The sequence below is a fragment of the Lichenostomus cassidix genome, chromosome 17 (genome assembly GCF_008360975.1).
Source record: "Lichenostomus cassidix isolate B80296 chromosome 17, HeHo_3.0, whole genome shotgun sequence".
NCBI lineage: Eukaryota > Metazoa > Chordata > Aves > Passeriformes > Meliphagidae > Lichenostomus > Lichenostomus cassidix.
This window is the reverse complement of record NC_139497.1, coordinates 3,572,103-3,598,000: the sequence shown is the minus strand read 5'-3', so window position 1 is coordinate 3,598,000 and position 25,898 is coordinate 3,572,103. Positions and strand designations below refer to the sequence as shown.

At 52.0% G+C, this 25,898-nt stretch overlaps 1 protein-coding gene across 6 annotated transcripts; it reads left to right on the top strand.

Annotated features, from left to right (window-relative positions):
* Nucleotides 1-839: 839 nt before the first annotated feature.
* ADAMTSL2 (ADAMTS like 2) lies at nt 840-25,520 on the top strand. 6 transcript variants are annotated; one of them, XM_085076887.1, is made up of 19 exons: nt 840-857; nt 3,028-3,139; nt 3,974-4,116; nt 4,577-4,652; nt 5,004-5,106; nt 6,678-6,823; nt 6,926-7,049; nt 8,024-8,104; nt 9,264-9,439; nt 10,302-10,644; nt 11,297-11,678; nt 15,024-15,127; nt 16,941-17,067; nt 19,177-19,390; nt 20,953-21,108; nt 22,471-22,641; nt 22,732-22,908; nt 23,447-23,591; nt 24,753-25,520. In XM_085076887.1, the coding sequence occupies exons 2-19, from the start codon at nt 3,029-3,031 to the stop codon at nt 24,869-24,871; spliced, it is 2,898 nt and encodes a 965-aa protein (XP_084933013.1). In that variant the 5' UTR covers nt 840-857; nt 3,028; the 3' UTR covers nt 24,872-25,520. The 6 variants fall into 6 exon arrangements, 5 of the variants coding, with proteins under 5 accessions (XP_084933013.1, XP_084933009.1, XP_084933011.1 ...); XM_085076883.1 differs by lacking the exon at nt 840-857 and adding an exon at nt 1,231-1,508; XM_085076885.1 differs by lacking the exon at nt 840-857 and adding an exon at nt 1,232-1,508 and having other exon boundaries at nt 10,302-10,566; nt 11,330-11,678.
* The last annotated feature ends 378 nt before the right edge of the window (nt 25,521-25,898 follow it).

The window sequence follows — 25,898 nt, the reverse complement described above, 5'->3', positions numbered from 1 at the left end:
AAGTTGCAAATCAACCTGGCTGGGTAAATTAGAACAGGCTGGCAGACGTTTAGCCAAACAGAAAAGGAGACTTCATTTCCCATGTAAATTTTTTGGGACGGATTCTCTGTCACACAGACATCCCTGCGAGGACTGAGTCCAAATTAACAACGCTGTGATTTCTGCAGCATACTGTGGGCTGTGTGGGAAACTGTGCCCCGTGATGGGGTGACAGTCACCTCAGGGCCCTGCAGCTGGGTGCTCCTGGCCTGGGACAAATGGTGACAGGGCTAAATGTCACCACCAAAATCCAGGAGCAGCCAGTGGGACAACCTGCAGGGATGGCCTTGAGTGCAGTGCCCTGCTGGGAGCAGCTTTTGCCCTGTGCAGGGTAAGTCTGGGAGGGAAGGAGGAAAGGCTGGAGCTGAAGCATCTCTGGTGGGATGTAGGAATGGTTCAGGTGAGCTGCTCAGATCTCCTGGGATGTGCTGAGGATGCACAGGATTGTGTGTCACCACATTTTACACGCACAGACCTCAGAGAACTAATAGATATATCATATATCATATATAGCTTGGGCACACCGTGTAGCTGTGGCCTTCTTTCCTGACACACAACCCGGCCATGGCTGTCACTGAGCCAGGGGTTTGTCCCCATCCAAAATGGCTCTCGACGTGCCCCAAGTCGATTTTCTGACCCCATTTTCTGCGTGGCAGAGAACTGTTTCAAGCAGCAAGACTGACGCCGAGCTTTAGCAAACCGAAAGCGCAGAACCTTGAGAATTTGGTTTATTTTCCAGCAGAAAGTGAAATTAAAAGCCTGGCAGACCGAATCCGGCCATCCCAGAGGCAGGATACGGCCGCACAGTGCCCGTGGAAGTACAGGGAGTTTTTTGGTGGCTTGTGATGGTGGAGCGGGCGGAGGGCTGGGGGCAGCAGGTACCGAGGAGCAGAGCGCAGCATCCTCCGGGAGTGCCGGGGGTAGGGAAGGGCAGCATCCTCCCGCGGGAAGGGGGGAAAGAGGAGCATCCTCCGGAAGGTCCCGAGGAGAGGGGAAAGCGGAGCATCCTCCCGAGGGTCCCCGGCGAGCGGCAGCGCAGCATCCTCCGGGGATGCCCGGGGGGACCCGGCGCTGCGCGGACCGGCGGGAACGCATGCGTGCGGTGCGGGCTCCCCCCGCCTGTGCCCCCCCGGTCTCGCCTCAGGAAACCGGCTGGCGGCCGCGGGCCGGCGCCGGGGGAGGCGAGGGGTTAACCGGGGTGGGGGCATCCCGGGCCGAGAGGTGTGAATTCCGCCCGCTCTCCCCCCTGCCTCCCCCCCGCCGCCGCTATAAGAGCGGCCGGCGCGGGCTGGGGGGAGCCACTGCGGCGGCTCCTCCTCGCTGGAAGCCCCGGCGCTTTTGGCTGCCCTTTGAAGTCGGAGAGGGAGAAGGAGGGAGGGAGCGTCTGGGGCCGCCGCTGCTCCGCTCCGCGCCGCCGCCGCTCCCGCCCGGCCCCGGAGCATCGTCCTGCCCGGCGCCGCCGCCGCCAGGTACGGCAGTCCGTCCCGTCCTGTCCCGTCCTGTCCCATCCTGTCCTGTCCCAGCCCGTCCCATCCCGGCCCCCGGGGGTCTCTCCCCGCCGGACCTTTCCCCGCTGCCCGCTCCGCATCACCCAGGCTCCGCATCCCCGCCCGCATCCCCTCCCGCGGCCGGCGCGCCCGTGCGGGGATCTCCCGGTGCTCCGCGATGCTGCTCGGCGACATCCCTCCCCCCTGCCTTAATTCTCCCTTCATTGAACCGCGCAGCGCCTGTAGGATAAACTCCGAGCGCGCTCTGGTATTGGCTTCGAGTCAGGAGTGTCTGGGAGCTTTAATGAGAACCAAGTGTAAGGCAAGGCTCAGCCACCTGTCCACGGGATCCCCGGCCAAGCGCTCTGGGCTCCCATTAATCAATGGATCTGCCTCTTGGAAAGTCTCTTTAGCATGCTGGACCTCTCCCCCAGCGCGATTGCAGAGCGGATTTGGGGACCTGGAAGCCCTCTGGTAATTTTTCTAAGCCAGCCAGCCAAGCAGGGCTGGTATTGCCGGCAGTTCTGCGATTTCAAAACCGCTACAAAAACCTTTGCAAGGAGGAAAAAAAAAAATCTAAAAAAAAGCCGGGTAGGAAAGGAGCTCTTTATATTGCAGGTCTGCAGTGTTGCCCCTTCTCCCCAGGAGCAGCACCTCTCCCACCCCCCTGCTTCCCAAAGATACTGCCTAGCTGCTTTTCAAGGGAAATTAGCTTAGGGGAGGATATTTTTTCTTTCTTTTTCTTACAGACGTGAGCTGCTTTGATTGCCTGGAAGCATGATTTCCTGAAACCTGCTCCTTTCTGGCTCTTGCAGGGAGGTTCACAATAAAACGTATTGTGGTTTTGAGCTGGGTTTTATTTAAGAGAATGCCATTCTGGGTTATTCTCTTTCATGAGGCAGATGGAGAAAGAGATGAAAGGCTGACACTTGGGATACTTCATTTCTGCTCTTTAATTGTGGGTCATGTCTTTTCTAGAAGAACAGGCGTCTTCCCTGGGAACCGAGGGGAATTGGAGTGGAATAAATGAAAAAAAAAGGAGAAATAATGGCTGTTAACTGCATTTTTTTGTTTTTGAAGCCTTTCATCTCATTCTTCCAGGAGCGGATCTGTAAATGGGGATATTTAAACACACTGCTTTTATAGATCCAGGAACACTTCTAGTCACTCACTGTGCAGCTCTCACTTCGGTGTAAGCCAGGCTCTCTTCCAAGACAGGCTTGGAGTGGTGTCAGGTGCAGCCACTGGAAACCAGTGCAAAGTTGTGGTTTGACAGATAAAAACCGAGCTGGGAAATGAGCCTGCACCATGTTCATGCTTCTATTAATTAAATAAAACTTCAGGCTCAAGCCCTTGCAGTCACTGGTGGGACTGGTGACAAGCTGACTGGGAATACTGGAGCAGACACGAGCTGTTGAACCCAGGCAGCCAAGCAGCCCCTGCTGCTGGTGGTGGCACTGGGTGGGAGTTTTGCTTAGTGCAGTGTTTGGTTGCTTTCTAGGATGGAGATCTCTAAGTGGAGGTGGAGCAGCATCTCCCTCAGCGCTCAGCTGCAGCTGAAAGGCGCCTTGGCCCTTCTTCTGGTGGGCAACGTTGTCTTTGTCATAGCTCAGGTAAGTGTGGCACGTTTTTGGGGGGCTCTGGGCTTTGAGGAGCTCTGGTGTCTGGGGTGGGAACTCCCCATGGCTTGCAGGGCTGCTCTGTGCACACACCAGGCCTCCAAAATTTGTGAGGATGCATGGCTTGCCTGAATTCTTTAGTCTGGGCTGAACCTAAGCTGTACCTTCCATGAGCATTCCCAGAGCATTTCAAGGACTCTGAAAGACCATGCCCTGCCCTCGGGTGAGCAATTCTCCTCAGTCCCTGCCGTGGCTGGAGCTTTCATTTGCTCTGCACACAATATTTGCAGCTCCTTTGCCCTCTGATGCATGGTGGGGGTGTCAGGGACCCTCCTGAGGTGACAACCCTGTGCTTGCAAAGACAGAACAGGGGTTTCTCCAGCCTGCTGGCACCCCCTGGCACCCATTAATTTGGTCTTCCTGCTGCAGAGGGGTTTTGCAAGGGTTTGCTGGAGCTTTCAGTGGAGCTTTCAGCTGCAGCTGGCTCTCCAGCTCCCTGAATTCTCTGTGGAGCAAGAGTCAGAGAGCACCGAAAGTCTTGGAGAGTTTAGGGCTGTTTGGGAGCTCGGTTTTGCCAACTGAGCGAAACAATGAGAATTTCCTTTCCTGAGGAATCCCAAATATTGCCACTTCATTCCAATTTTGTAATGAAAACACAATTGGAAGAATGCAGGGGTGGAAACCTCAGGCTTGACCTCAGCTGGAGAAGGCAATGCCAGGGTCGAGTGGGGCAGGCTGGGAGGGTGGGGGTGTCCTCAGTGTCCCCACAGAGGCTCTGAGGTTTGGATTTGACTCCTGCTCCTCTTCCCTCCCCCCTGCTCCGAGCAGGACCTGACACAGACATCCAACAGCCTGGAGGAAGGGTCAGATGTCACTGCTTACTGGTGGGGAGAGTGGACCAAGTGGACGGCGTGCACCAGGACCTGTGGGGGAGGCGTCAAATCCCAGGAGAGGCACTGCCTGAGGCAGAGGTACACCACCCACCGGCTGGGGGGGGTCAGCAGCTGGGGGTCAACACCTTTGGGGTCACCATCTGACCCCAAAGGTCATCCCTCAGAGAGCAGCACTGGTGGGAAGGTGTCTGGCAAACCCTGAGAGGGCAGGAGGTGATTCCCTCGCTGCTGTGAGGAATCCCTGGTGCAAGGCTGGTTGGTGTTCTGTGCATGGCTCTGCCCTCTCTGGGCGGTGTGGCTGCCAAAATCCACCTTGTAAGCCTTGTCCCCCTTGTCCCTCATCCCCTGATACCTCCTAGAATAGTTGATGATGCAGGGGACAAAGCCAGAGAGACCTTTGCCACCAGCTGCAGGGACAATGTGATAAATCTCTTGTACAACTGTTGTGTCAACACTGACCTTACAGAGGCAGAGAAGAAACGTATTTAAACAAGGGAAAATTATTTCTGCTCCGTCTAACCACAATTTCTTTATTCAGAAGGAAGTCAGTGAGTGGGCTGGCTAATAAAACTTGCACTGGAACATCCAAAAGATACCAGCTCTGCAAAGTCCAGGTAAGGATATCCTTTGTCTTGTTGCAACACTCGGTGTGGAAAGTCATATATGGCATTTCTGGGTCTCCCTTTGTCCTGTAGCTGTCACCCTGCTGCCTCTCCAAGCAGCTGGGAGTTCTCTTCTTTGGGATATCACCAGTATCTGGGCTTTGGGCCTTTTGGGGCCATAAAACCCATAGAGTGGTTTTTGCACCATTTCCCGGTGGGTTCCTGCAGTGGGAGGAGGAGGAGGAGGAGGATGTGGCCCTGGCTGGGGAAGGTGATGGAAACCCTCCTTGCAGCTGGTGCTGATGTGCCAGAAACCTTTCCCGCACTTTGTTTCCGTCAGGATGTTAATGTATCCCATTCTAGGAGTGCCCTGTGAACGGAAGGAGCTTCCGAGAGGAGCAGTGCTCATCATTTAACTCCCATGTGTATAATGGCAGGACGTATCAATGGAAACCTTTATATCCTGGTAACAAGACATTCTTTGTGTGTTTCATAATGCTCAGCCAAATATTTTGATAGTTGTGATGCTACAGCCCGCAGGAAGGCTCCTCCTCTGCTGTTTTAAAGTGGTTTTTCAGAGGCACAATCAGCTGTCTCCCGAGTTCAAAGGCTTGTTTGGCAGCTGCAGGGTAGCTTGAAAATTAAAGAACAACATGAATTCACGTCTGTAGCCTGTGCTGGTCAGAGGCTGGAGGAGGATGTGAGCAGGGGGTGATGGGCTGTGCTGGCAGGGACAGTGGGACAAGTGTCCTTTGAGCTGGGGACATGGCTGCTGTGCTGTTTGTGGTGACATTTGTCTCTCCCACGCCCTCTGTGTGCTCTGTCAAATGTCACCGAGAGGCTGTGGGTCACTTTGGTCATCCGGGGTGAGGGAGAGCTGCAGATACAACTTGGACTCAGAGATGGAGATTTTATTGAATTTGTAGGCGCTGAACTCCCACCAAAATCAAGCATTAAACACAAGCCATGGCCAAGCTTTAGAGCTGCTGGGAGCCCAGGACTCTTCTCTTGAGGAGGCTCCTGAGCTCTTGTTCTTCAGATTCACGTTTGGGTGCCTAAAAGTTGAGATGGAATCTACTACAACTTTATTTTAGGGGTCTCTGCACAAACCCAAGGACAATTATCTTCATCAAATCACTCGTCCTGTATAACAAACCCCTGGCTCGCCAGCCTTGGCAGGGTCAGCGGGGTAGAATTTGGTCCATGAGTGATTTCTCCTTGTCCCTTGAAGGTGACAACTCCCTTAAACACATTTGCTGTTCGAGCTGACTCACCAGGGACGTGTCAGTGAATTGTTTTGTGTTTTAGCAGGCGTTCATGTGGCTCCTGGGGGATTTGCAGGGGAGTGTTTTGACACTGCTGCTGCCTTGCTTGGGCGTGCAGGCCAGTGGGTCTCTGATTGCTCAGGAGTAGGTGGAGACAAACACTTGGCATTTCACTTCTGATGCAAAGATGAGTTTGTTTTCTGCTTCCTGTGGATGTTATAAAATGTGGGATTGCTGTGCTGGCGGATGCTGCCAGCCAGTTGTTGTCTGCAGAAAGCAAAGGGTGAATTAAGTCCATCTTGGGTGAAAGTTTATGGAAAACTTGTAGATTACAAAATGCTCTGAGTTGCTATGATGAATATAGTCTTACATATGTATTTCTAGCACTATATCTGTTAATTTAATTCACATACAAAGTGTTGCTATGTGAACATGCATGTTTTTATGAAATGTACATAGATCACACTACAAATTTTTGCACAAAGCAGTGCTGCTGCCTCAGTGCCTGCCCTGGGCTGATGCTGGTGATGCCTCTGGCATCCCTGGGGCATCTCTTCCTGCCAGGCTGTGCAAAGCCTGTCACGCTGCCCAAGTGCCACCTCCTGCCTAGCCTGAAACACAAGAGATGATGGCACCATCTGAACTCTCACTGCTCTGCAGTTGTGCTGGTGCTGCTGCTGTTTAGCTTGGCAGAGATTCACCGGCTTTGGTAGGATGAAAGTTGTGGCGTTCCTGCTGTTTTTGAATCTCTCTTTATATCCTTTCCCCTTAGATGACTATGTTCACATTTCTAGCAAGCCCTGTGACCTTCACTGCACCACCGTGGATGGTCAGAGACAGTTAATGGTTCAGGCTCGGGACGGAACATCCTGCAAATACACGGATTTCCGAGGGGTTTGCGTGTCTGGAAAATGTGAGGTTGTTAAACATTATAGCAAAAATATTGTTAGTAGCATTCAGAGCATCGCCACGGGCGCGACGTTTGCCTGACCCTCCACGCTCTGTTTGTGTGATTTTTAGCCCATTGGCTGCGATGGCATTCTGTTTTCCACCCACACTTTGGATAAATGTGGAGTTTGCCAAGGAGATGGGAGCAGCTGCACCCACGTAACCGGCAGTTACCGGAAAGGAAATTCTCATCTTGGTAAGGCTTTGGGGGCTGAGGGCTTTAGTTGAGAGGGCTGGGTTTAAATTTGATTTATTTATTTTTTTTTTAAATCTGCTTTCAGCTCTTATTGATTCCTCAGCTTCAGTTTTCCCCAAGTATACTATGCGTGTTACTGCCACTTGTAAATCTGGGCAGAGAAAACCTCCTTTGAAAATAACCAAAACAGGAAATTTTCATGGTGCTTGTCAGAAACCAGAGGTCTCTGATGCTGTGTGGTGCAAGAGGGTTATGCAAGAGGCTGGTATCTATTTTAGTCTTTTTTTTTAGTCATTTAGCCAAAAAACAGGACACTCATGACCCAGTAAAACTAGAAATAAACTATTTGTAATAACAGGAAGCAGCAGTATCTTGAAAGACCAGGATTTCAAAAATCGGTGTGATGTAAAGCAGCAGAACCTACATGTCCTAAATATAACAGTCTAATTCAGGAATTATGATTAATGCTCTCTGAGATGGAGCAAACTGCAGGAACTTCAGTGGCGTGGGAGGACTTGTCCTGTCCTATCTCCTGTCTTGTGCTAAGCAAAGAGGAGTCAGAGGAGAAACCAGCTGTCATCCCTTGCTGGGGTTTTGGGAACGTTGGCCAACACGGGGATCAATACTGAGCCACACAAAACAGCTTCCCTAGCTAATAAAACCATCTGCAGATATATTTTCTTCCACCAATTCAGATGAACATGATATTTGTACATTTGAGGATTAAATCCTTTTCCCCCCTCAGATGTGTTTCTCACCATTAACCAGGACACCCAATTCACACATTTTTCTCTTTTCTATTACCGACAAGCTCTTGTTTGCAGCCTAAAACATTCAGGGTTGGGGTTTTTTAATCCATAACTCATTAAAAAGTCCAGGCCAGCGTGTCTGACAGATTGCAGCTCTGCCTGAGGGGTGTTTCATTCAGATCACTGGTTACAAAGATCCTTTCATTAATCCGTAGTTTCCCGTAGGCTATTCCCTGGTAACTCACATTCCCGCCGGAGCGAGGGATATCCAGATAGTGGAACGGAAAAAGTCTGCAGATGTTCTGGGTGTGTATAACCTCTTGGTGCTTCCCTAGGATGCATGCCTATGCTGGTTAATGCTTTTTCCAATGCGGGGCTGGATGTAGTTTTGTCATAGAATCACAGAATATCCTGAGTTGGAAGGGAACCCGCAAGGATCATCGAGTCCATTTGTTGCAGACATGAGCTAAATCTGTAGTCAATGTAAATCCAGCCGTGCTGTCCGAGCCAGGGTGTTGCTCCTCTCTGCTGTCTGAGCACCTGGGCTGTGTTTGTCAGCTCTTTGCGAGCTTTAATTCAGAAACTGAATTTAAAAACCTGATGGATATTACTGGGATTTCAGTGGGGTATAACATCCCCCCTGGTGCTGGCCAAGTGACATCCCCTCCTGGCCAAGTGACTTCACCTCTCTTGTGATTCCCTTGACGTTTCCCTGCTTGGGGCATGTGCAGTGACAGCAGCACCAAGGGGATGTGACCTATGTGTGGCCTTGCTGAAGTGTTGGTGACCACACCACCCATCTCACGGGGGAGGTGACAGAGCTACTCAGGAGCAGTGTGGGAAAATCTGGACTTGCCAAGGAAAAGCACATTTGCTGCTGTCATGCTCTGCTGTCTCAGAGGCTTGTGGCCTCTGGAAGGTGGCTGTCCCATCCCTGGGAGTGTTCATGGCCAGGTTGGATGGGGTTTTGAGCAGCCTGGTCCAGTGGAAGGTGTCCCTGACCACAGCACAGGGTTGGAATGAGATGAGCTTTAAGGTCCCTTCCAATCCAAACCATTCTAGGATGATTCTGTGAATTGAAAGGATTGATGCAGGGAGCAGTTCCTAGGGTAGCTCAAGGTGACCTGTCTTGGGCCACTGCTGGCTCAGCTGGCATCAGCTCCTGCTCTTGGCCTCCTGCTCTCTGGGACTGTTCAATGGTCATGCTGGGCTGGTGACAAAGGGGTGACAGGAGCCAGGGGTGACTGTAAGCCCCATAGCCAGGAGTTTGCCATGTGGAGGGACACATGGCCTGGAGCTCTGGGCACATCCTCACATGGCGTGTGTTGGAAACAGGTGACCAGTGCATTGTCACATGGCAGAATCTCATTTCATCACTGTGACACTGATTTTATCCCCTGAACGAACCAGGGGCAGAGCTTTGCTCTCACATGTGGTGGCACTGACTTTTCTCTCTCCTTTGAAGCTGTGGCTGACGAAGCTGGGTACTATTTCTTCAACGGGAACTATAAAGTTGACAGTCCAAAGAACTTCAACATTGCAGGCACGGTGTTCAAGTACCGCCGGCCCATGGATGTGTACGAGACTGGGATCGAGTACATTGTTGCCCAGGGACCCACCAATCAAGGGCTGAACATAATGGTGAGCTTTGGCTTTTTGTGGGTGATGAGAAAGAGAAAAATCCACCTTGGACTGAGGAAGGGCTGAGCATGGGAACAGAGTCCTGCCATGGATTCACATGAGGAGGGGAGTGGGAGCAGTGACTGGCCAGTTCCTTACCCAATCCTATGAATTCACAGGGCTGTGACTGCTGAATGTGGGCTTGGTAACTCCTGTCTGCAGGGAGAAGATGCCTCAGGCACTGCGAGGGGATTTCTCTTCCACTCCTTGGCATTTTTATCCGAGTTACCTGGCAGGAAAAGCAAAAATAAGAAATTGGGCCAGAGAGCTTAGACAAGTGCATAAAACTTAAACCCCAATTCTTTCTTGAAAGCAAACCATGTAAAACCAGGCATTTGGAGAAAAGTCCCTGAATTTTCTTCTGGGCAGCTAGCCAAAGCCCAGCTCCTGACACCTTCCATGCAGCCCCTGGCTCCTCTGGAAGGGGAAGGGATGGTTGCTTGGGTGCTTAAAAAGCATTAGACCAGTAAGAAGTTGTCTCAGCTTGGAGATGTGGGAGCTGCAGAGGAGGGTGTGCTCTTTATAAAGCCACAAAAAGTGGCTTTGCAGGTGATGGTCAGCGACTTGTGAAGTGGCTCCCTTAAGCCTCTGGTGACTCAGTGGCAGAGGAGGAGGTGTGACCTGTGGCTCCTGAGCTGGGGTTTATCCCCATGGCAGTGCTGCCAAGTAACCCCTGGAAAATGGTGCTCCAGCAGGAAGAAGTTGGCACTGTGAAGGAAAGCAGACTGGAAATCACAAAGGAGATGCTCAGGTCCGAGATGAATCACTTGCTCTGCGCCCCACAAATCCCCTCCACCTGCTAATAACTTCATTTCCTTGCTAGGTCTGGAATCAAAATGGCAAGAACCCATCCATCACGTTCGAATACACTCTCCTGAGGAAGCCACACTCAAAAAATCTGCAGCCCATCTACTACACCTTCTCCGAGTCGGACAGCGAGGAGAGCCGAGAGTTCGATGGAGACGTGCCATTGGGCTTCATCCAGCACAATGCAACCTATTTTGGGAAAATCTCCAGGGAAAGGATAGACTTGGAGAACCAGGTGTTTGGAAGGCAGGACACGGAGGAAGATTTAAACTTGAGCAAAGGTCAGGAAACCAATGAGGTCTATGAAAGAGCAGAAACAATTGACTGTGAGCCAAAACTGAAGGGCAAACAACCCCAAGGTAAGGAGGAGACTTGGGCCTCACTGTTGTGCTTCTCAGAGCTCTTGTTGAGAAATGCTCTGTTTCTACCTCTGGTGAATCTGCTGGTTGGTGTTTTGGAAACCTCGGAAAGTTCTTGAAAACATCTCTGCTCACAAATCCTCTTTGCCCTTCAGATTCTGGTTTCTGGTGGGGGCGTGCTGGGGGTGGACACTGGGTGAGACCTCCCTGCTGGTGCCCTGCTGTGCTTCGCCTCACGCCAAGGACAGGAGGGAGCCCTGGGTGCACAAACAGCTCCTGTCACCTCCCACCCCTCCCAAACCCCCAGAAACTCCTTCCCGTGGCAGTCCCTCGGGTATCCCAAAGTGCCTGGAGTGCTTCCCCAGCATGGCTGCATGGGCTGTGGGGCTGGGAGGGCACCTTCCTTTCCCTTCTGCTATGGCTTCGGGCAGTGCTGGTGGGTGCTGAGCTCCCCTCTGACCACACCACAGCGGGATGAGCCCTCCCAAAGCTGCTGACCCCATAAAACTCCCCCTCCCCAGAACCCAACCCCTGCCTCTCGCCCCCCGTGTGGCTGCTCAGGCTCCCCGCTGCTCCGGGCTGCTTGTCCCTCCCAGCCTCGATGCATTTTGTGGTTGTCACTGTGGTTTCCCCCCTGTTGGCTCCAATCTAGATTCAAACGTAACCAGGTCTACTTACCAGACAGACCATGGCGACAGAGAGGTGGAGCCCGGGCTCAGCTCCAGGGAATTCCTGCTGGAGAACGCCATCACCGACAAGCTGCTGGGCAAGAGCTCGGACTCCAAGGAGCTGCTGCTCAACATGACCATGAACAGCATCTTCGCCCAGGGAGACCCCATCAACTCTGTAGGACCCCACATTGACAGCCTCTACGTGGACTACGAGGACACTGATGGCCTTGTGACCTACTCCATCAACGGCACCTTCATGGAGCTGAGCAACGGCAAAGCCACCAACACCTCTGCTGAGACACCGTTTGCCAACGCCACCGTCACCATGAGCAGCCCTCAAGGGAACAGAACCCACAAAGCAAGGTAGGAGACGTGCTTTTAATCCTAGTAAATCAAATTTTTTGCTGTTCTCGGCTCGTAATAGCCCTGTGCTCAATGCATGGTTTCCACCTCGGTGGAAGCAGGAGGTAAGTGGGGGTGGGATGGTGAAAGCTTTCTGTTGGGAGTTCATTTGGAAGGGAGGGCCAGGGGTTTGGGAGCAGAAAGTCAGGGGAGCATTTCAGCGAGAGGAAAACTCCATGCCCCCCTTGGTGGGCATGTTGGGAAGCCCATGCTGATATTTGCCAGCTGAGGAGTTGCTCTGTGCTGTCACAGCTTCTTGTCAGAGCCGTGGCCAGAAAGAAACCTCTTCCTTTTGCCTTCCCTTGACGTCCTGCTCCCACTCCCCAGCCCCTTCCTCCGAGTTCTGATGCAGCAGAAGTTGGTCCTGGCCCCTTTCCACCCACCCTTTTGATTGCCACCCACAATGCTCCTCCTTTGGTATGGCAGGAATGTTCTTCCAGCATCTCCCAGGCATGGCTCTGCCCAGGAGCTGCTGGAGAGGCAGAGCAGAGCACCAGGAGCTCCACTGTAAGTCCTGCAGGAACAGCCTGGTTTGTTGGTGCAGGGCAGGGAGTCACGGCTTGGACAGGAATATCCAAAGCTCTGCAGTAGCAGCTCACTGATTGATATTTGGATCACCATGTCAGGATTCCTTCAAATCCTGGTTTGAGTGGAAGTGGGGAGGTAAAGAAGGGCTGAGCTGGAAGGGAAAGCCAGAACTGTGCTGGAGGAAACAGGAATAGGACACAAGGAAAATCTGTTGTCCTGGAGTGGGGCAGAGCAAGGGAAAGGGCAAAGCTCTGTGGGGTTTTCTGTTTAGGGGTCAGCCTAGTTCTGGGCAGGAACTTGCAATGGAGACCTCCCAAATCCTTCCCAGGATCCGTTTGGGATGGGTTGTGGCTTTTTGCTCATTTTCAGTCCCTGTCAGTGAACAGGCAAGGGAAGGTCAGCTCTCTGGGGACAGCCTGTCCATGTGGGACAATGCTGGTTACAGGTGGAGGAGATAATTTCTCACTGAACTGCTGTAGTTCACCCAGTTACAGGAGCACCTTGCACCACTGTGGGGTGTTCTGTTCCCTCTCTGGGAACCAATCCAGCTGGGATGGATGGATGGGTGGCTCTGGTGCTGCTTTTCCTCTCCTGGAGCAGCTAAAAACCTTTCTGGGGTGTGCTGGGACAGATCCTCCAGGCACTCTCCATCCTCCATCCAGGGCTGATCCTGCAACAGGAGCCACGAGTTTCCCCCTTTGCTTAGGAATAAAAACTGAAATAAAACATCCAAGGATGGTGGATGGAGATCTGTGGTGCTTGTGTGCTTTTGCCAGGGTTATTCCCCTATTATGGGAACAGTTTTGGGGAAAGAGACAGCCCAGACCTCAGTTAAGGGTGAGGGACTGGTGCTAATTTTTGGTGCTGTTGCTGGCTTGAAAAGCAGATTAAAAGCTCAGGCAGGGAAGCAAATGCGTGACTTTGTTATTTAGCTCATAATAAAGAGGGAAAATAAAATAAAAGAGAAAATGCCCCCAGTTTTGTTGGACAATGGGCTGCTGTCTGCATTTGGAGGAGAGCAAAATGCCAGTTTTGTCTTTGCTGGAAATGAGCTGAAGGCTGCCCTGTGCCCAAATGTCTGATTCCTCTGGAAAGAACTTGTCCCTGGGACCATGTTATGGATAGAAGCTCTTTATTTAAGATCACATACATTAAAGGGACACTGTTGAAAGATTTACTGTCCTCAGATGTGGGATTAAGCTTATTTTGAAGATTTTCTCCCTTTCAAGGGAGAGGAGTCCTGGTCACAGGACAACTTTGGTGCCTTGCAGGGTAGGATATAGACTGGGGGGATCTAGGTAATATTAATTTAATTTCCAGGCAAATTAAAGCTCAAAAAGCAGATGCTGGCTATGTTTTAATGATAATTGTCATTTGTGAGCCCTCTCCTGGCTGGGTGGCAGCTGATGGCAATGGCAGGGATCAGGAGCTGGTTTGGGTCCCCAGGCAGAGCTGCTGTGGCAGATAAAACACTATTTATAGTGAGCTGAGGTTGTTATTTTTCCACCAAAAAAAAAAAAAAGAAAAAAAAAAAAGAAGTCACATTCATTTCAGTTCCATTTCAAGCGCAGGAAGCGACCATTTGCCAAACTGACAGAGGCAAAATCAACAGGGAAAATGAGATTGTTGTTGTTTTTAATCCTTCTGGAGGCTCAGTGCTGGCGGTGGAAGGAGGGTGGGTCGGAAAGGAAACGGCTGGATTCTCAACAGTGTCCTTTTAAAGGTTGATTTGATGGGCTGGACCTCCACTTTTTCTTGCAAACAACTAAATAAGGCAATTCCAGAGCTTCTGCTGCCTAGAAATCATACAAGCTGCATATCCTGCCAGGCCAGAGACAACTGGATGTGAGGATACAACCTTGTTCACTATTCCAGTGTAGCTGTTTCAAGGGTTTGGACAAAGGTATGAGAAGAGAACCGAAGCCTTTTTTTGTTGTAAAGGTGCAGTATCCCTGAGTTCCCTCCCAGCAAGGGGAGCAGCTGCAATTCTCGGTTTGAAAAATGCCTTTTCTCACACCAGGCTGACTCTGGTACTCCTCTCCCCGTGGCATTTTGTGTTTTGAGCAAAAAAAAAAAAGATGCAAATTCCCCACCTGACAAGCAAGAAAAAGAAATCAGAGCAAAACCAGAGTGGAAAAGCAGTGGGATTTGAGGAGAGGGGGTTTTGAGGAGCGAAGGCTTTTGGAGATTGGAGCAGCCAAAATCTCTGCTGCACTGAGCAGCACGAGTGGGTTTGCCCAGCCCTGGAGACACAGGGGAGGAGATACTGCACCTTTAGTCACTGTGTGCCGAGGGCCAGGTGTATTTGAGCAGAAAATGCAAACTTTGTTAAATTCTGAACTGTTGCTACTTGTGGGTATTTTTATCCCATTCTCTCTATTTCTAGACAGTGGAAGCTCTGCCTCTAACCGGGCTGGGGATTCTACTTGGGGCTCAGGACAGGTATGTTGTGAAACTAAAAAAAAAAAAAAAAAAAAAAAAAAAAAATTAAAAAAAAAATTAATTGATTCAAACGAACGAACCTCCCAAAAAATCAGAACAACCAAACCCAACCAAAGCCAAACCAAGCACATCCCCTCCCAAACCCAAACCCAACCGAACTGCAGCCAGATGTGTGTGTCTGTCGTGGGCTGTCACTGCTAGCCTTGTAAATGCCTTTTTTTTCCTTTTGTTTTGTTTCTTTCTTTTGTTTTCTTTCTTTTCTTTTCTTTCTTTTATTTTCTTTTTTTTTTCTTTTTTCTCTCTTTTTTTTTTTTTTTTTTTTTTGCTTATTGCTAGAAACAGATTGAAGTTGTTAAGAAAGGGCCAAGGTGTGAGTGCTGCTGACATGTACAGGTGGAAGCTTTCCTCCCACGAACCCTGCAGCTCTACATGCACCACAGGTAGTTATCAGAAGCAGCCCAATCCTGCACAGCCTGCTGAAATCACCCGGTGTGTGAGTCCATTTTCTGTCTGCTAGGGATGGGAAGGACCTGGTGGTGTTTGGGGGATTTCTGCTGCAGCACAACCCCAGCTCTGGGTGTAAAGGGGGGAGCTGAGCATGCAAAGCCCCCTGAACCATCAGGTGTGTTGAGGAGGTGCCCAGCATGTCCATCACCCCTCAAAACATCCTCCTTTGGGCAGCTCTGAGTGCTGCCTTCATTCCCCATGGCTTTGTGTCCCCCTGGGTCTCGGCAGGAGCTCCAAACCTGAGCTGAGCCTCCTTTTTTCTCCCCCCTTCCTCGCCTTTTTGACAGCTTCAAGGGGTTTGAAAAGCTCAGCTGCTTCCCTGCAGAGGGAAATCTTGAAGATTGTTCAGCTCTGGCAGGAAACACAATAGCATTTGGCTTTTTGATTGTGTTTTGTTTCTCCCACTCCTTCTACCCCGGAGCTGATCTGGGCTGCGAGGGTGTGAATCTGAGCAGCCACAGAGATGCCAGGGATAGCGAAACTGAGCCTCTAGTCTTTAGGCAGAAATTCCCTCTTTTTGCATAAATTCCTCCCTTTTTGTCCCCCCCCGGGAAGCTTCAAGGCACCTGATCTCCTCCCTCACCCCGTGGTTAGGGGGTCCTGGCCCCTGCCCATCCCTCGGGATGGATTGTGTGGGTTGTGCACTCGCCTGTGCTGCCCCTGAGATGATCCAGATCCTGCAGTGCTTCTGGAATTAAAAAGAAGGGAAGGAGGGGGAGAGAGGAGTTTACAATCTCAGGGACATCTCTAAAAGATCAAATGCAAGGATTTTACACTTTAAGCATTTGTTCTTGTCCAGCAGCCTCAAGCCTGCAGCAGGAGCTTTGTGAGATCTCCCTTTCCCCAAGATCCCATCATCCACACGATCTGAGACTTTTTTGTCTTTTTCTTTTTTTACTTTTTTGATCCCCTCTGAACAAATTTCTGCCTTGGCTGGGCCAGCCTGCTCTGCCCTGGTTTGCAGCGAGCCGAGAGAGGTTTAACTCAAATTTCTCCCTCCTCACTGCCTTTTCTCACTGACATATCGCAGAGAGGCAAAGCCATGTCAAGAGCTGTAGATCTTTTTTTAGTTTCATGTAAACCATATGTTCCCTGAGAGCTGAAATCCTTGTTACCTGTAGCCAGAGCAGCCTCCTGGTCCCCGGCCAGGTCTCAGAATGGACTTCCCAACATTTACTCTGGCACGGGAGGCTGTGGGGGAAAAGGTCTCTCTCTGACGACACCGGCTGCCGCTGCTCTGGAGGGGGAGCAGGAGGGGCAGGGCTTTCCTTGCCAAAAATCCAGGATCCCTGCCTTGGCCCGGAGCTCTGGATGCACCTGGGGAGCACCTGGTGCAAAGAGGGTGTCATTCACAGAGGGAGTGGGGGGATGGAGAGGGTTGGGGACTGTTTTCTGTCGCCTCCACCCAGGCAGGGTGGGAGCTGCCGAGCAGACTCGTGGCCCCGAGTTTTTCCTATAAAGATGTGTTAGTCATATATTGGTTTTGGTGGCAAGCCCTGGCAGGGGTGGCCATGCCCTGCTCTGAGCTGGCCAAGCTCAACCACACTGCTCAGACTGGTGGGGTGGCCAGTGCAGTCCTTCCTCCCAGCAGCACCCATCCCTTGGGACAGAAAGTCCAGCTTGCTGCTTTCCATCCGGAGGAACTTTTGAGAAATGCAGCTAAGAAAAAAAAACAACAAAAAAAAAGGTCTGGATGTCCATCTCACCGAGCATCCTGCTGTGTGTGTGTGTTCTCTCTGAGCCCAGGAGTGATGTCCACATATGCCATGTGTGTTCGCTACGATGGGATCGAGGTGGACGACACGTACTGTGATGCCATGACCCGTCCTGAGCCCATCCATGAGTTCTGTGCTGGGAGAGAGTGCCAGCCAAGGTACCACCTCACCTGGGCACTTCCTCTGCCCTGGGTGGCTTTGGGGGAGGGTTGGTGTGGATTTGGGGGGCAGCAGGGATAGTCCATAACACCCCCAGCCCTCTTCCCACCTGTCCAAGCTACGCTGGGATGCAGCAAGAATTTCCTCCTGAGTGCTTTAGCTCAATCTGCCAGGTTCAAATTTCCATAAATCCAAAAAGAGTTGGCACCTGGGGGTTCCACCGAGCCCAGCTTTCAGCAGGAGCATCCTGCCCTGCCTGGCACACAGAGGACCTGTGTGAATTGGGTGGAGAGGCTGTGCCTGCAAACTGTGCCCCAAACCCATCCCTGTCATCCCTCCAGCATCCCAAACTTCCTGAGGTTTGCTTGTGTTGGGACAAGAGCTGCTGCGGAGGAGAACTTACGCTGGATGTCCTTTGGAAAGTTTTTTTTCTGATGTGGCTCTTTATCCAAACACTGACCACAGACTGGAGCCAGGCTGTCCAGAGCCAGGCTGTCCAGAGCCAGACTGTCCAGCTCAGGACAACTCCAGCTCTGGTGTGGGGCATGGGGTGTGTTGGTTGGGAGGTTTGCAAGTCACAGAGGGTTTGGGAAGGACTGAGCTGTGGCTGGCAGAGGGAGAGGATTGTCTGGTCTGCTCTGGGCTGTGGATCAGGGAAAGGTTCTTCTCCCAGAGGGTGCTGGCACTGCCCAGGCTCCCCAGGAAATGGGCACAACCTGAGGCTGCCAGGAGTGTTTGGACAATGCTGCCAGGGATGCACAGGGTGGGATTTTGGGTGTCTGTGCAGGGCAGGAGCTGGGCTGGATGATCCTGTGGGTCCTTCCAGCTCAGGGTACTCTATTCTGTGACTGTGATGGTGACAGACTATGGGAGCAGTAAAGGGAGGTAAATCCAGGGATTCATGTCCTGGAATGGTGTGAACAGAGCAAAGCAGGAGTGAATTTCTGCTCTCTGTCATTCTGTAGAACAATAATTAGGGTACTTTTGGTGCTTAGATTCTCCCTCTAGTCTTTCCCAAAGCTATTCCTCCTTGTGGCTGTGCTGTTCCAGCTCCATGGACTCTGTGATTTACCAGTGACTGCAACTGGGGAGCACTGGGAACTCAAACAGGGCAGCCACCAGGCTCCCTAGCACTCAGGCAGACAGGAAAATGCTTGGGCTGGCAATGCTTTTCCAAGAGGAAATCTTGATTTTACATGATCTGGAGAGGGAAGACCTTTGTTTCATCTCCCGGCTGAATTTAGGTGACACATCTAAATGTGTGACATCTCTGAATGTGTGACATCTCCCTAGGCTGCTTGTTGTGCCTGGAGCCCCACATGGGGTGTGAGGCCTGTGGGAAGCTGGGATGGGGTTCTCCTGCTTGGAGAATGGCAGAAGTGACCTGGGGGTCACCCACATCCAGAGGAGCTGGGAATTCTGCTCCATTCAGATTTTAACTCATTCTTTCATTGCTATAATATTGCTGCACTGTAAAAAAACTTGACCTCTGATGTCTTTTCCCTTAGATTACAAGCTGCTCCTCTCTTGTCAGGACAGAGGTGGCAGGGGACAGTAAAGGACAGGCAGTGCTTGGAGCAGATCCCACTCTTCCAGCCTGTCACACGTGCTTAGCAGAGTCAGACTGATGGTGGGACACGGGTTTGTGTCCCAGTGGGACTCGGGCAGCTCTGTGTGACATTATTGCTGCCATCTGCAGGGTGATGGATGGGGTGTCCTCTCCGTATTTCAGCTGAGCAGGCAAAAAGAAGAGGTCAAACACGGGTAAAAAGCCTGATGGAGAAACATGCTGGCAGAACCCGCAGTGACAAACACTCAGCTGTCACCAAGGCCACCAGGCCAGGCCCTGCCATGCCACCCTCCCTCTTGACAAGCTGGTTTCAGCTGCAGGCACGAGCTGGGGTCTGCAGGGTGAGCCCAACATATGCTGATATTTCCCATCCCTTGGGAAAACCTCTCACTGTGTTGGCAGCCTGACTGCAGCTCCTCACCGCTTTCTCCAGCCAGACCCAGGCAGGGTTTTCTCCAGCCAGACCCAGGGAGGTTTGTCCAGCAGGGTTTTCCCATGGGATTGTCCAGCAGGGTGATGTCCTCTGTTCCCTGCCCAGGTGGGAGACAAGCAGCTGGAGTGAGTGCTCCCGGACCTGCGGGGAAGGCTATCAGTTCCGCATCGTGCGGTGCTGGAAGATGATCTCTCCAGGCTTCGACAGCTCCGTGTACAGCGACCTGTGTGAGTCTGCCGACATCGCCCGGCCTGACGAGCGCAAGGTGTGCAAGAACCCAGCCTGTGGGCCCCAGTGGGAGATGTCTGAGTGGTCTGAGGTGAGTCCTGCTGGTCCTGCTGCACCCAGGCTTGTGCTGCTCTTCGTTTTCCAATTTATCCTCATCCGCGGCCATCCGTATCCATCAGCCTGTCAGGACACACTGGCTGCAGTCACATCGATGTGCATCAGTGTTTTTCCCCCTAAAATGAAGCCCAGGCTCCCATTGAGGATGGGATAGGCACTCCCAGAGTGTTGGCACACTGAGGTAGGGCAGGAGCCCACGGCTTACATCCTCCCATCTCAACTTCCTTGGCAGCCTCTTCAACCCCAGTGTGCTGGGAAGGTGATCCCAACTCACACTTGAATTACATTCCCATAAAATTCCCTTCCTCATCTCCAATTCTCCTGCACCACGTGCAGAATGAAACCTTTTCCTAGCTGTGCCTTAAGCCAATCCCTGAAACCACTGGGAGGTGGTTTGGGGAGGCAGTGTGGCTCCTGTTCCATCTCTTTGGGTTTCTTGGGAAAATCTACAGAAAGGGTTTGTGGCCCTGAATTCCTTTCCAGGCACATCCCTTACAACCACAAACCCATGGGAACAACCAAACCAGTGCTGCATCCTCGGGGTGCCTCTTCCCAAATCAAGCCCAGACCTCATCTAAGCAAGAGCAGATGAGCTCTGAGCCGAGCTGTCCGTGGGTGCCAACCTGCCCCATGGTTTAAATCACGAGGAATATGACTCTTCCTCCTGGGAAGCTCCCAAAACTCTTCTCAGCCATAATTTAAATGTCTCCATTCCTCTGCAAGCTGGTGTGCATCGTTTCCCCGGAGCTGACGGAGGGGCTGGTGCATTCCCTGGTGGCGCAGGATGTTTTGACTTTCCCAGCTGGTAGAGACAAGCTCCCAGAGCACGTGCTGGAGAGTTATTTTGTCCGGCGTAGCAAACTGGAGAGGTTTATTTTACAGAAATCTGTATTCTCCTCCAGCATTTGTCAGGGACAGATTGCTTGAGACAGTGCTGGAGTGGATTGTTCTTAGCCAGCAGCAAAGCTAATCTCCTTTGGATCCCATCGGAGGTGGGGTGCCAAGTTGGCTGGGGAAATAGGCATTAAAAAAAGCACATTTCAGGGCTCTGAGGATTAACATCTCGGCACGGTGCGTCTGGGCCTTGTGCTGTTGACACTTTTCCCTGCTTTACGTTATGCATGGAGCAAATGCAATGTGTATGTGAGACTGTAGTAACTCAAATCCAGTTCTAAATAATGTCACCGGGCTGCTCGGTGCCAAATTTATCCACAGCATAAAAATCTCAGTTGTGCAGCTGGGGGGGAAAGCGTTCTCCGAAGAGGTGGAAAGGAGCTGGCTGTTCCTGGGAAGGAGGCGAGGGAGATCTCACCCTGTCTCTAAGTGACAGCTAAAACTGCATTTCTGGGGTTCCACCCTCTGGCATCACCTGCACCCGGGCAGGATGCATCCCTCCTGCGCTTTTAGCTGAAGCTTTTGAGGGTGTTTGGGCAAGATTTGTGCGTTTTCAGTGTGTGCTTTCCGAGTCGTATGTTAAAATATGGAAATGTGTGCCGGCAGCCCCGGCTGACGCTGTCCCCTGTCCCCTCCCGGCAGTGCTCAGCCCGCTGCGGGGAGCGCAGCGTGGTGACAAGGGACATCCGCTGCTCGGAGGAGGAGAAGCTGTGCGACGCCAGCGCCAGGCCCCTGGCTGAGAAGAACTGCACGGGGCCACCGTGTGACCGGCAGTGGACAGTGTCCGACTGGGGACCGGTGAGACCCCGAAGGAGTGGCCATTGTGCCCCCTGCATGGCCCTTGGCATTGGGGTTTTGGGGTTGGGGTCATCACGCCTGGCGGATCTCAGCTCCAACAAACTCGTGGGCAGCCTGGGCTGGGAGCTGACCTCCAAATAATCCCACTGCTTGGACTCTCCTCATGTCACCTCTGCCAGCATTGTCACCCTGAGTCACCCTGACTGGCCACACTTGCTCATCCAGCATCCCAGAGGATCCTGTTGCTTCCCTCTGGGTCCTCCTCGAGGCTCCTGCCCTGGGGGAAATGTGGTGCAGGAGGGGTTAAACCCTGAGAGACCTGGCTGAGGGCCTTAGTGGGTGTCAAAATCCTCTTGTCTGTCTGCTGCGCAGCATTCCTTGGCAATGCTGATGCTCCATGCCCAGAAATTGAACCTTTTAACTCTTTTCCCTTTTTTTTGTTTTCCCCTCTCTCTTTTCCCTTTCCCCCCCTTTTCCCTTTCTCTTTTCTCCTTCCCTCCTTTCCCCTATTTTTCTTCCCCCCTTATTTTCAATAGATAGATTTTCTTAGAAATAGATTTTTATAAATAAATATAAATTTTTTTATAAATAAATTTTCAATAAATAGATTTTTCTTCCCCCCTTATTTTCTCTCGCTCTCCCTTTTTTCTTCTCTTTTTCTCCCCCCGGCTTTTTCCCTTCCTGCACAATTCTGCTCCAGAGACCCCCTCCATCCCAAGCTATTTTTACCCAGGTTTTGATACATTCACATCAGCTAAAAATAAGCAGTTTCCATGGCAGCAGCAGCGCTAGGAAACACCGAGAGTCTCCGCAAGAGCGGCCAGGGAAGCGCCGGGGAGCACCGGCTGCTCCGGGCAGTGGGAGCTGATATTTGCAGCCACTTCCATGGTCCCCTTGGCCTCTTTGGGATCAACCTCAGGGTTCCCTGATGGTGGTGTTTCCCCTTTTTTCCTGCCCTGAGAGGTGTTGGGACTGAGGAACTGATTCAGGCTGCCCAGAGAAATTGTGGATGTCCCATCCCTGGAATTGTTCCAGGCCAGGTTGGATGGGGCTTGGAGCAACCTGGGATAGTGGGAGGTGTCCCTGCCTATGGCACAGGGTTGGAATAAGGTGATCTTTAAGGTCCCTTCCAACCAAACCATTCTGCAATTCCGTGATAATCAAATCTGTGTTGGCTGCAGGAAAGATCCACTGAGCTTCTGCAGGGCTGTTTTAAGCCGAGCCCCAAAAATCCCTCTGCAGTTTGGGGCAGGCAGGTGTGGGGAGGCAGCTGAGCCCTGTGGGGGCTCTGTCCCAGTTTTGGGATGGGTCAGGGCTGGATCCCCGTGCCTCCCCAGCGCTGAGTGCCCGCTGTGGTTGCAGTGCAGCGGCGGCTGCGGCCAGGGCAGGATGATCCGCCATGTGTACTGCAAAACCAGCGACGGGCGCGTGGTGCCCGAATCCCAGTGCAACCTGGACACCAAACCCCTGGCCATCCACCCCTGCGGGGACAAGAACTGCCCCTCTCACTGGCTGGCACAGGATTGGGAGAGGGTAAGTGCAGCCCCTGTGCTTTGGGATGCCCTCCAGTGGGGTCGGGTTGGGGTGAGCGGATCTCAGCTGACCCCACTGGTGACCCCACAGTGCAACACGACGTGTGGCCGGGGGGTGAAGAAGAGGATCGTGCTGTGCCTGGAGATTGTCAACGGCAAGATCAAGACCCGCAACCCTGCTGACTGTGACGTGGCCAAGAAGCCTGTGGAGGAGAGCACGTGCTTCGAGCGGCCCTGCTTCAAGTGGTACACAACCCCCTGGTCCGAGGTGAGCGGGGAGGGAACCCCAAAATTGGGCTGCCCCATTGAGGGTCAGCAGAATTGGGTGAATCTCCGCAGGACGTGGCCCCAGAGCACCCCAGGGGCTTTTGCTGCACTGGCAGCTCGGGGCAGAGAGCATGGTGCAGCTGGGACTGGCTGAGCCCAGGAAGAATGGGATCGAAAGCGAGTGTTTGGGGCCAGCTGCAGCTTTATTTTTTTTTCTTTATTTTTGTTCTTTTTTTTTCTTTATTTTTTCCCTGGTGCCACTGCTGGGAGTGTGGCTGGAGGCATGCATGGAGCTCACAGGGATGCAGAATTTGGGGATGCTGTGAGGGCACAGATTGCTCCAGCACCCTGCATAACCCAAAAGGCAGCCGGGGTTCTGTGGCCAAGCCTAGCGAGCTTGGGCTTCCTGAATGAGACGTGCCATTCAGCCAGGGGAAGAACTCCTCTCCTGCCCTAACATCTCCAGCAAGCATGTTCTGGCTCAGCACAGTCCCCTGGTGTGGCAGGGTCTTGTCTCACCCCCTCTCCCTGTCCCCCAGTGCACCAAAACCTGTGGCATCGGCGTGAGGATGCGCGACGTGAAGTGCTACCAAGGCAAGGACATCGTGAGGGGCTGTGACCCGCTGGTGAAGCCGGTGGGCAAGCAGACCTGTGACCTGCAGCCCTGCCCCACGGAGCCCCCAGGTGAGCCCCACCACCCCCAGCAGCACCCCATGGCCTTGATTTTCCATGGATCCCTCCAGCATCTTATCTTCCACTGCCCCCATTTGGATAATCATCCCAGGGAGGATGCACAGGGACAGCTCTCCCTCTGTGCCCAAGTTATGGAGGGCTGTGCACTGCCTCTTTCTGGAGATAAATTAAGGGGAGAGCTCAGAAAAACATGCTCTGACCTGCAGATAAAAAGGGCCTTTGCAGCGCTGATCTGGGTGCTGCTTCTGTAAGATTCCAGCTCGAGCCGAGGAAGTTCCATCTGTGCCATTATTTTAATGATTTTTGGTCTTCGGGTGTCCTGTGGGATTTGTAACTATCTCGTTATCTGACTCGTCTGCTGGCTCAGAGTCCCTGTGATCTTTAGCAAACACGCGGTTCTAATCCTTTAATAGGATTTGGGAATAAGGACAGTGTGGGAGAAAAGCATGAAAATGGGAGACAGATTTGGGGCCAGCTCCTGGCTCAGCCCTGGCCCCACTGGGTGCTCTCAGCTGCCCATTCCCTTGGGTCTGGCATGGAGCTTGGGAGTTGCTTTGTGGCCACCTTGGAATATATATATGTATATATATAAAAGTATAAATCCTATGGGTTTGAAGCAAAATATTGCACTGAAAGAGCTGGAAGACTGCTGAAGCAGCCTCTGTCTCCAGCATCTCACCTGCCCCTAACTCTGGCTGTGATACTGCTGGATTCCCATTCCCTTTCCCAAGGGAATTGGGGAATTTCTGCCCTCTCTGTGTTTGAAATTGGGAATATGGTGGAGTCACCTCGTGCCCTACTGGGTGAGACCCTTGACTTGGGGACAACTGGGTGCCTTGGTGGCTCCAGCCATCCCTGGGCAGCTCTGTTTCACAGGAAAGGGATTGAGCTTCAGGGCTGGGACCAAATGAGACTCCCTGAGCCAGGCCAGGTGTGATGGAACAGGTCAACCTGCTCGTGCCTTTGCCCAGGTTGACAATGCTATTTGTGGAGAAACTCCATGCTGTTTTCAGGGATGCTCTGCCATCTCTCGATGTCGCTCAGGCTCTGGTGTTCAGAGCAGCTGTAGGGGGGTAAAACGAGCTCATTAGCCAGCAAGGGTTTATTTTCTTCTTCTTTCCCATGCCATGCCTTGTGTTTCCTCTCCCCCAGACGACAGCTGCCAGGACCAGGCAGGAACCAACTGCGCTTTGGCCATCAAGGTGAACCTGTGCAGCCACTGGTACTACAGCAAAGCCTGCTGCCGCTCCTGCCGCGCCCCACACTCCTAGGGCCAGCTCCCCACACATCCCACACTGCTGACAAGGATGCTTTTGGCCTGGTTTTGCTGTCCCCACCGATTTGCTGTCCCCCACCGATGCAGAACTCCTCTCTTGGTGCCGAGCAGAAGGACCTTGGGAGCCCTCCGGGAGCAGAGCTGTACATAAAGTCGTGTATATTTGATTCCCCCCCCCAAATTCCAGCCACATCCAAGGTCTTGTCCTTTGGTTTCCTCCCTCTGTGCAGGTTTGGGGTTGGCGAGGGGAAGGTGTGAACTCTGGGAAGTGCAAGTTTCCCTTCGCAAAGGGGGTTGGCACCTCTCTCCTGATTTATCCCCAGACCTGCACGCTCTCGTTAGCTCAATTAACGTGGTGGGAAGCTGATCCTCGTTTGAACTCAAGCCCTTTTTTGTAATATGTAGGTGTATACTTTTTCAGAGAATTTTATCTTATAATCAAATGTTAGTTTCATAGTCCTTACAAACCACCCCTTTCCCCCCCTGATGCTGACATATTGTATATAATATGGAAACATAACTGCACTTTATATCACAAAAAAGATGTGCTCTTTTTTAATATATTTGTTTACAGACAGTGAACTTTATCCATATAATCATTAATTTGTACTCATATGTATATTTTAATAAAGTTGTCATATTTATGGTGGTATTTTGTTTTATTTTCCAGTTTGTGGAGTGTTTCCAGTTTATTCTCCAGCGGAGTGCTGGGAACACTGGAACTGGGGCTGTGGATTTGCTGGTGCCCAGGGGAGGCAGAGCAGCTTTAAGTCAGGGGAATTACAGCTCCTTGGATAGTCATACAAGGAAAAGTCCCCACAGTGGGGGGATTTGGGGACTGTTGGGGGCCCTTTGGGGTTCTGTGCCTTTAGAAGCTGCAGCTCTTCAGGGGGTTGTGAGCAAAGAGACTTCATATGGTGCAAATAAGAGAAAAGCTGTTCTGAGCCTCCAAGGCGTTACTGCTCTGTGTTTCTACAGATCTGAACACCCCTAAGGCTGGGCCAAAGGCTCTTCAGCATCCC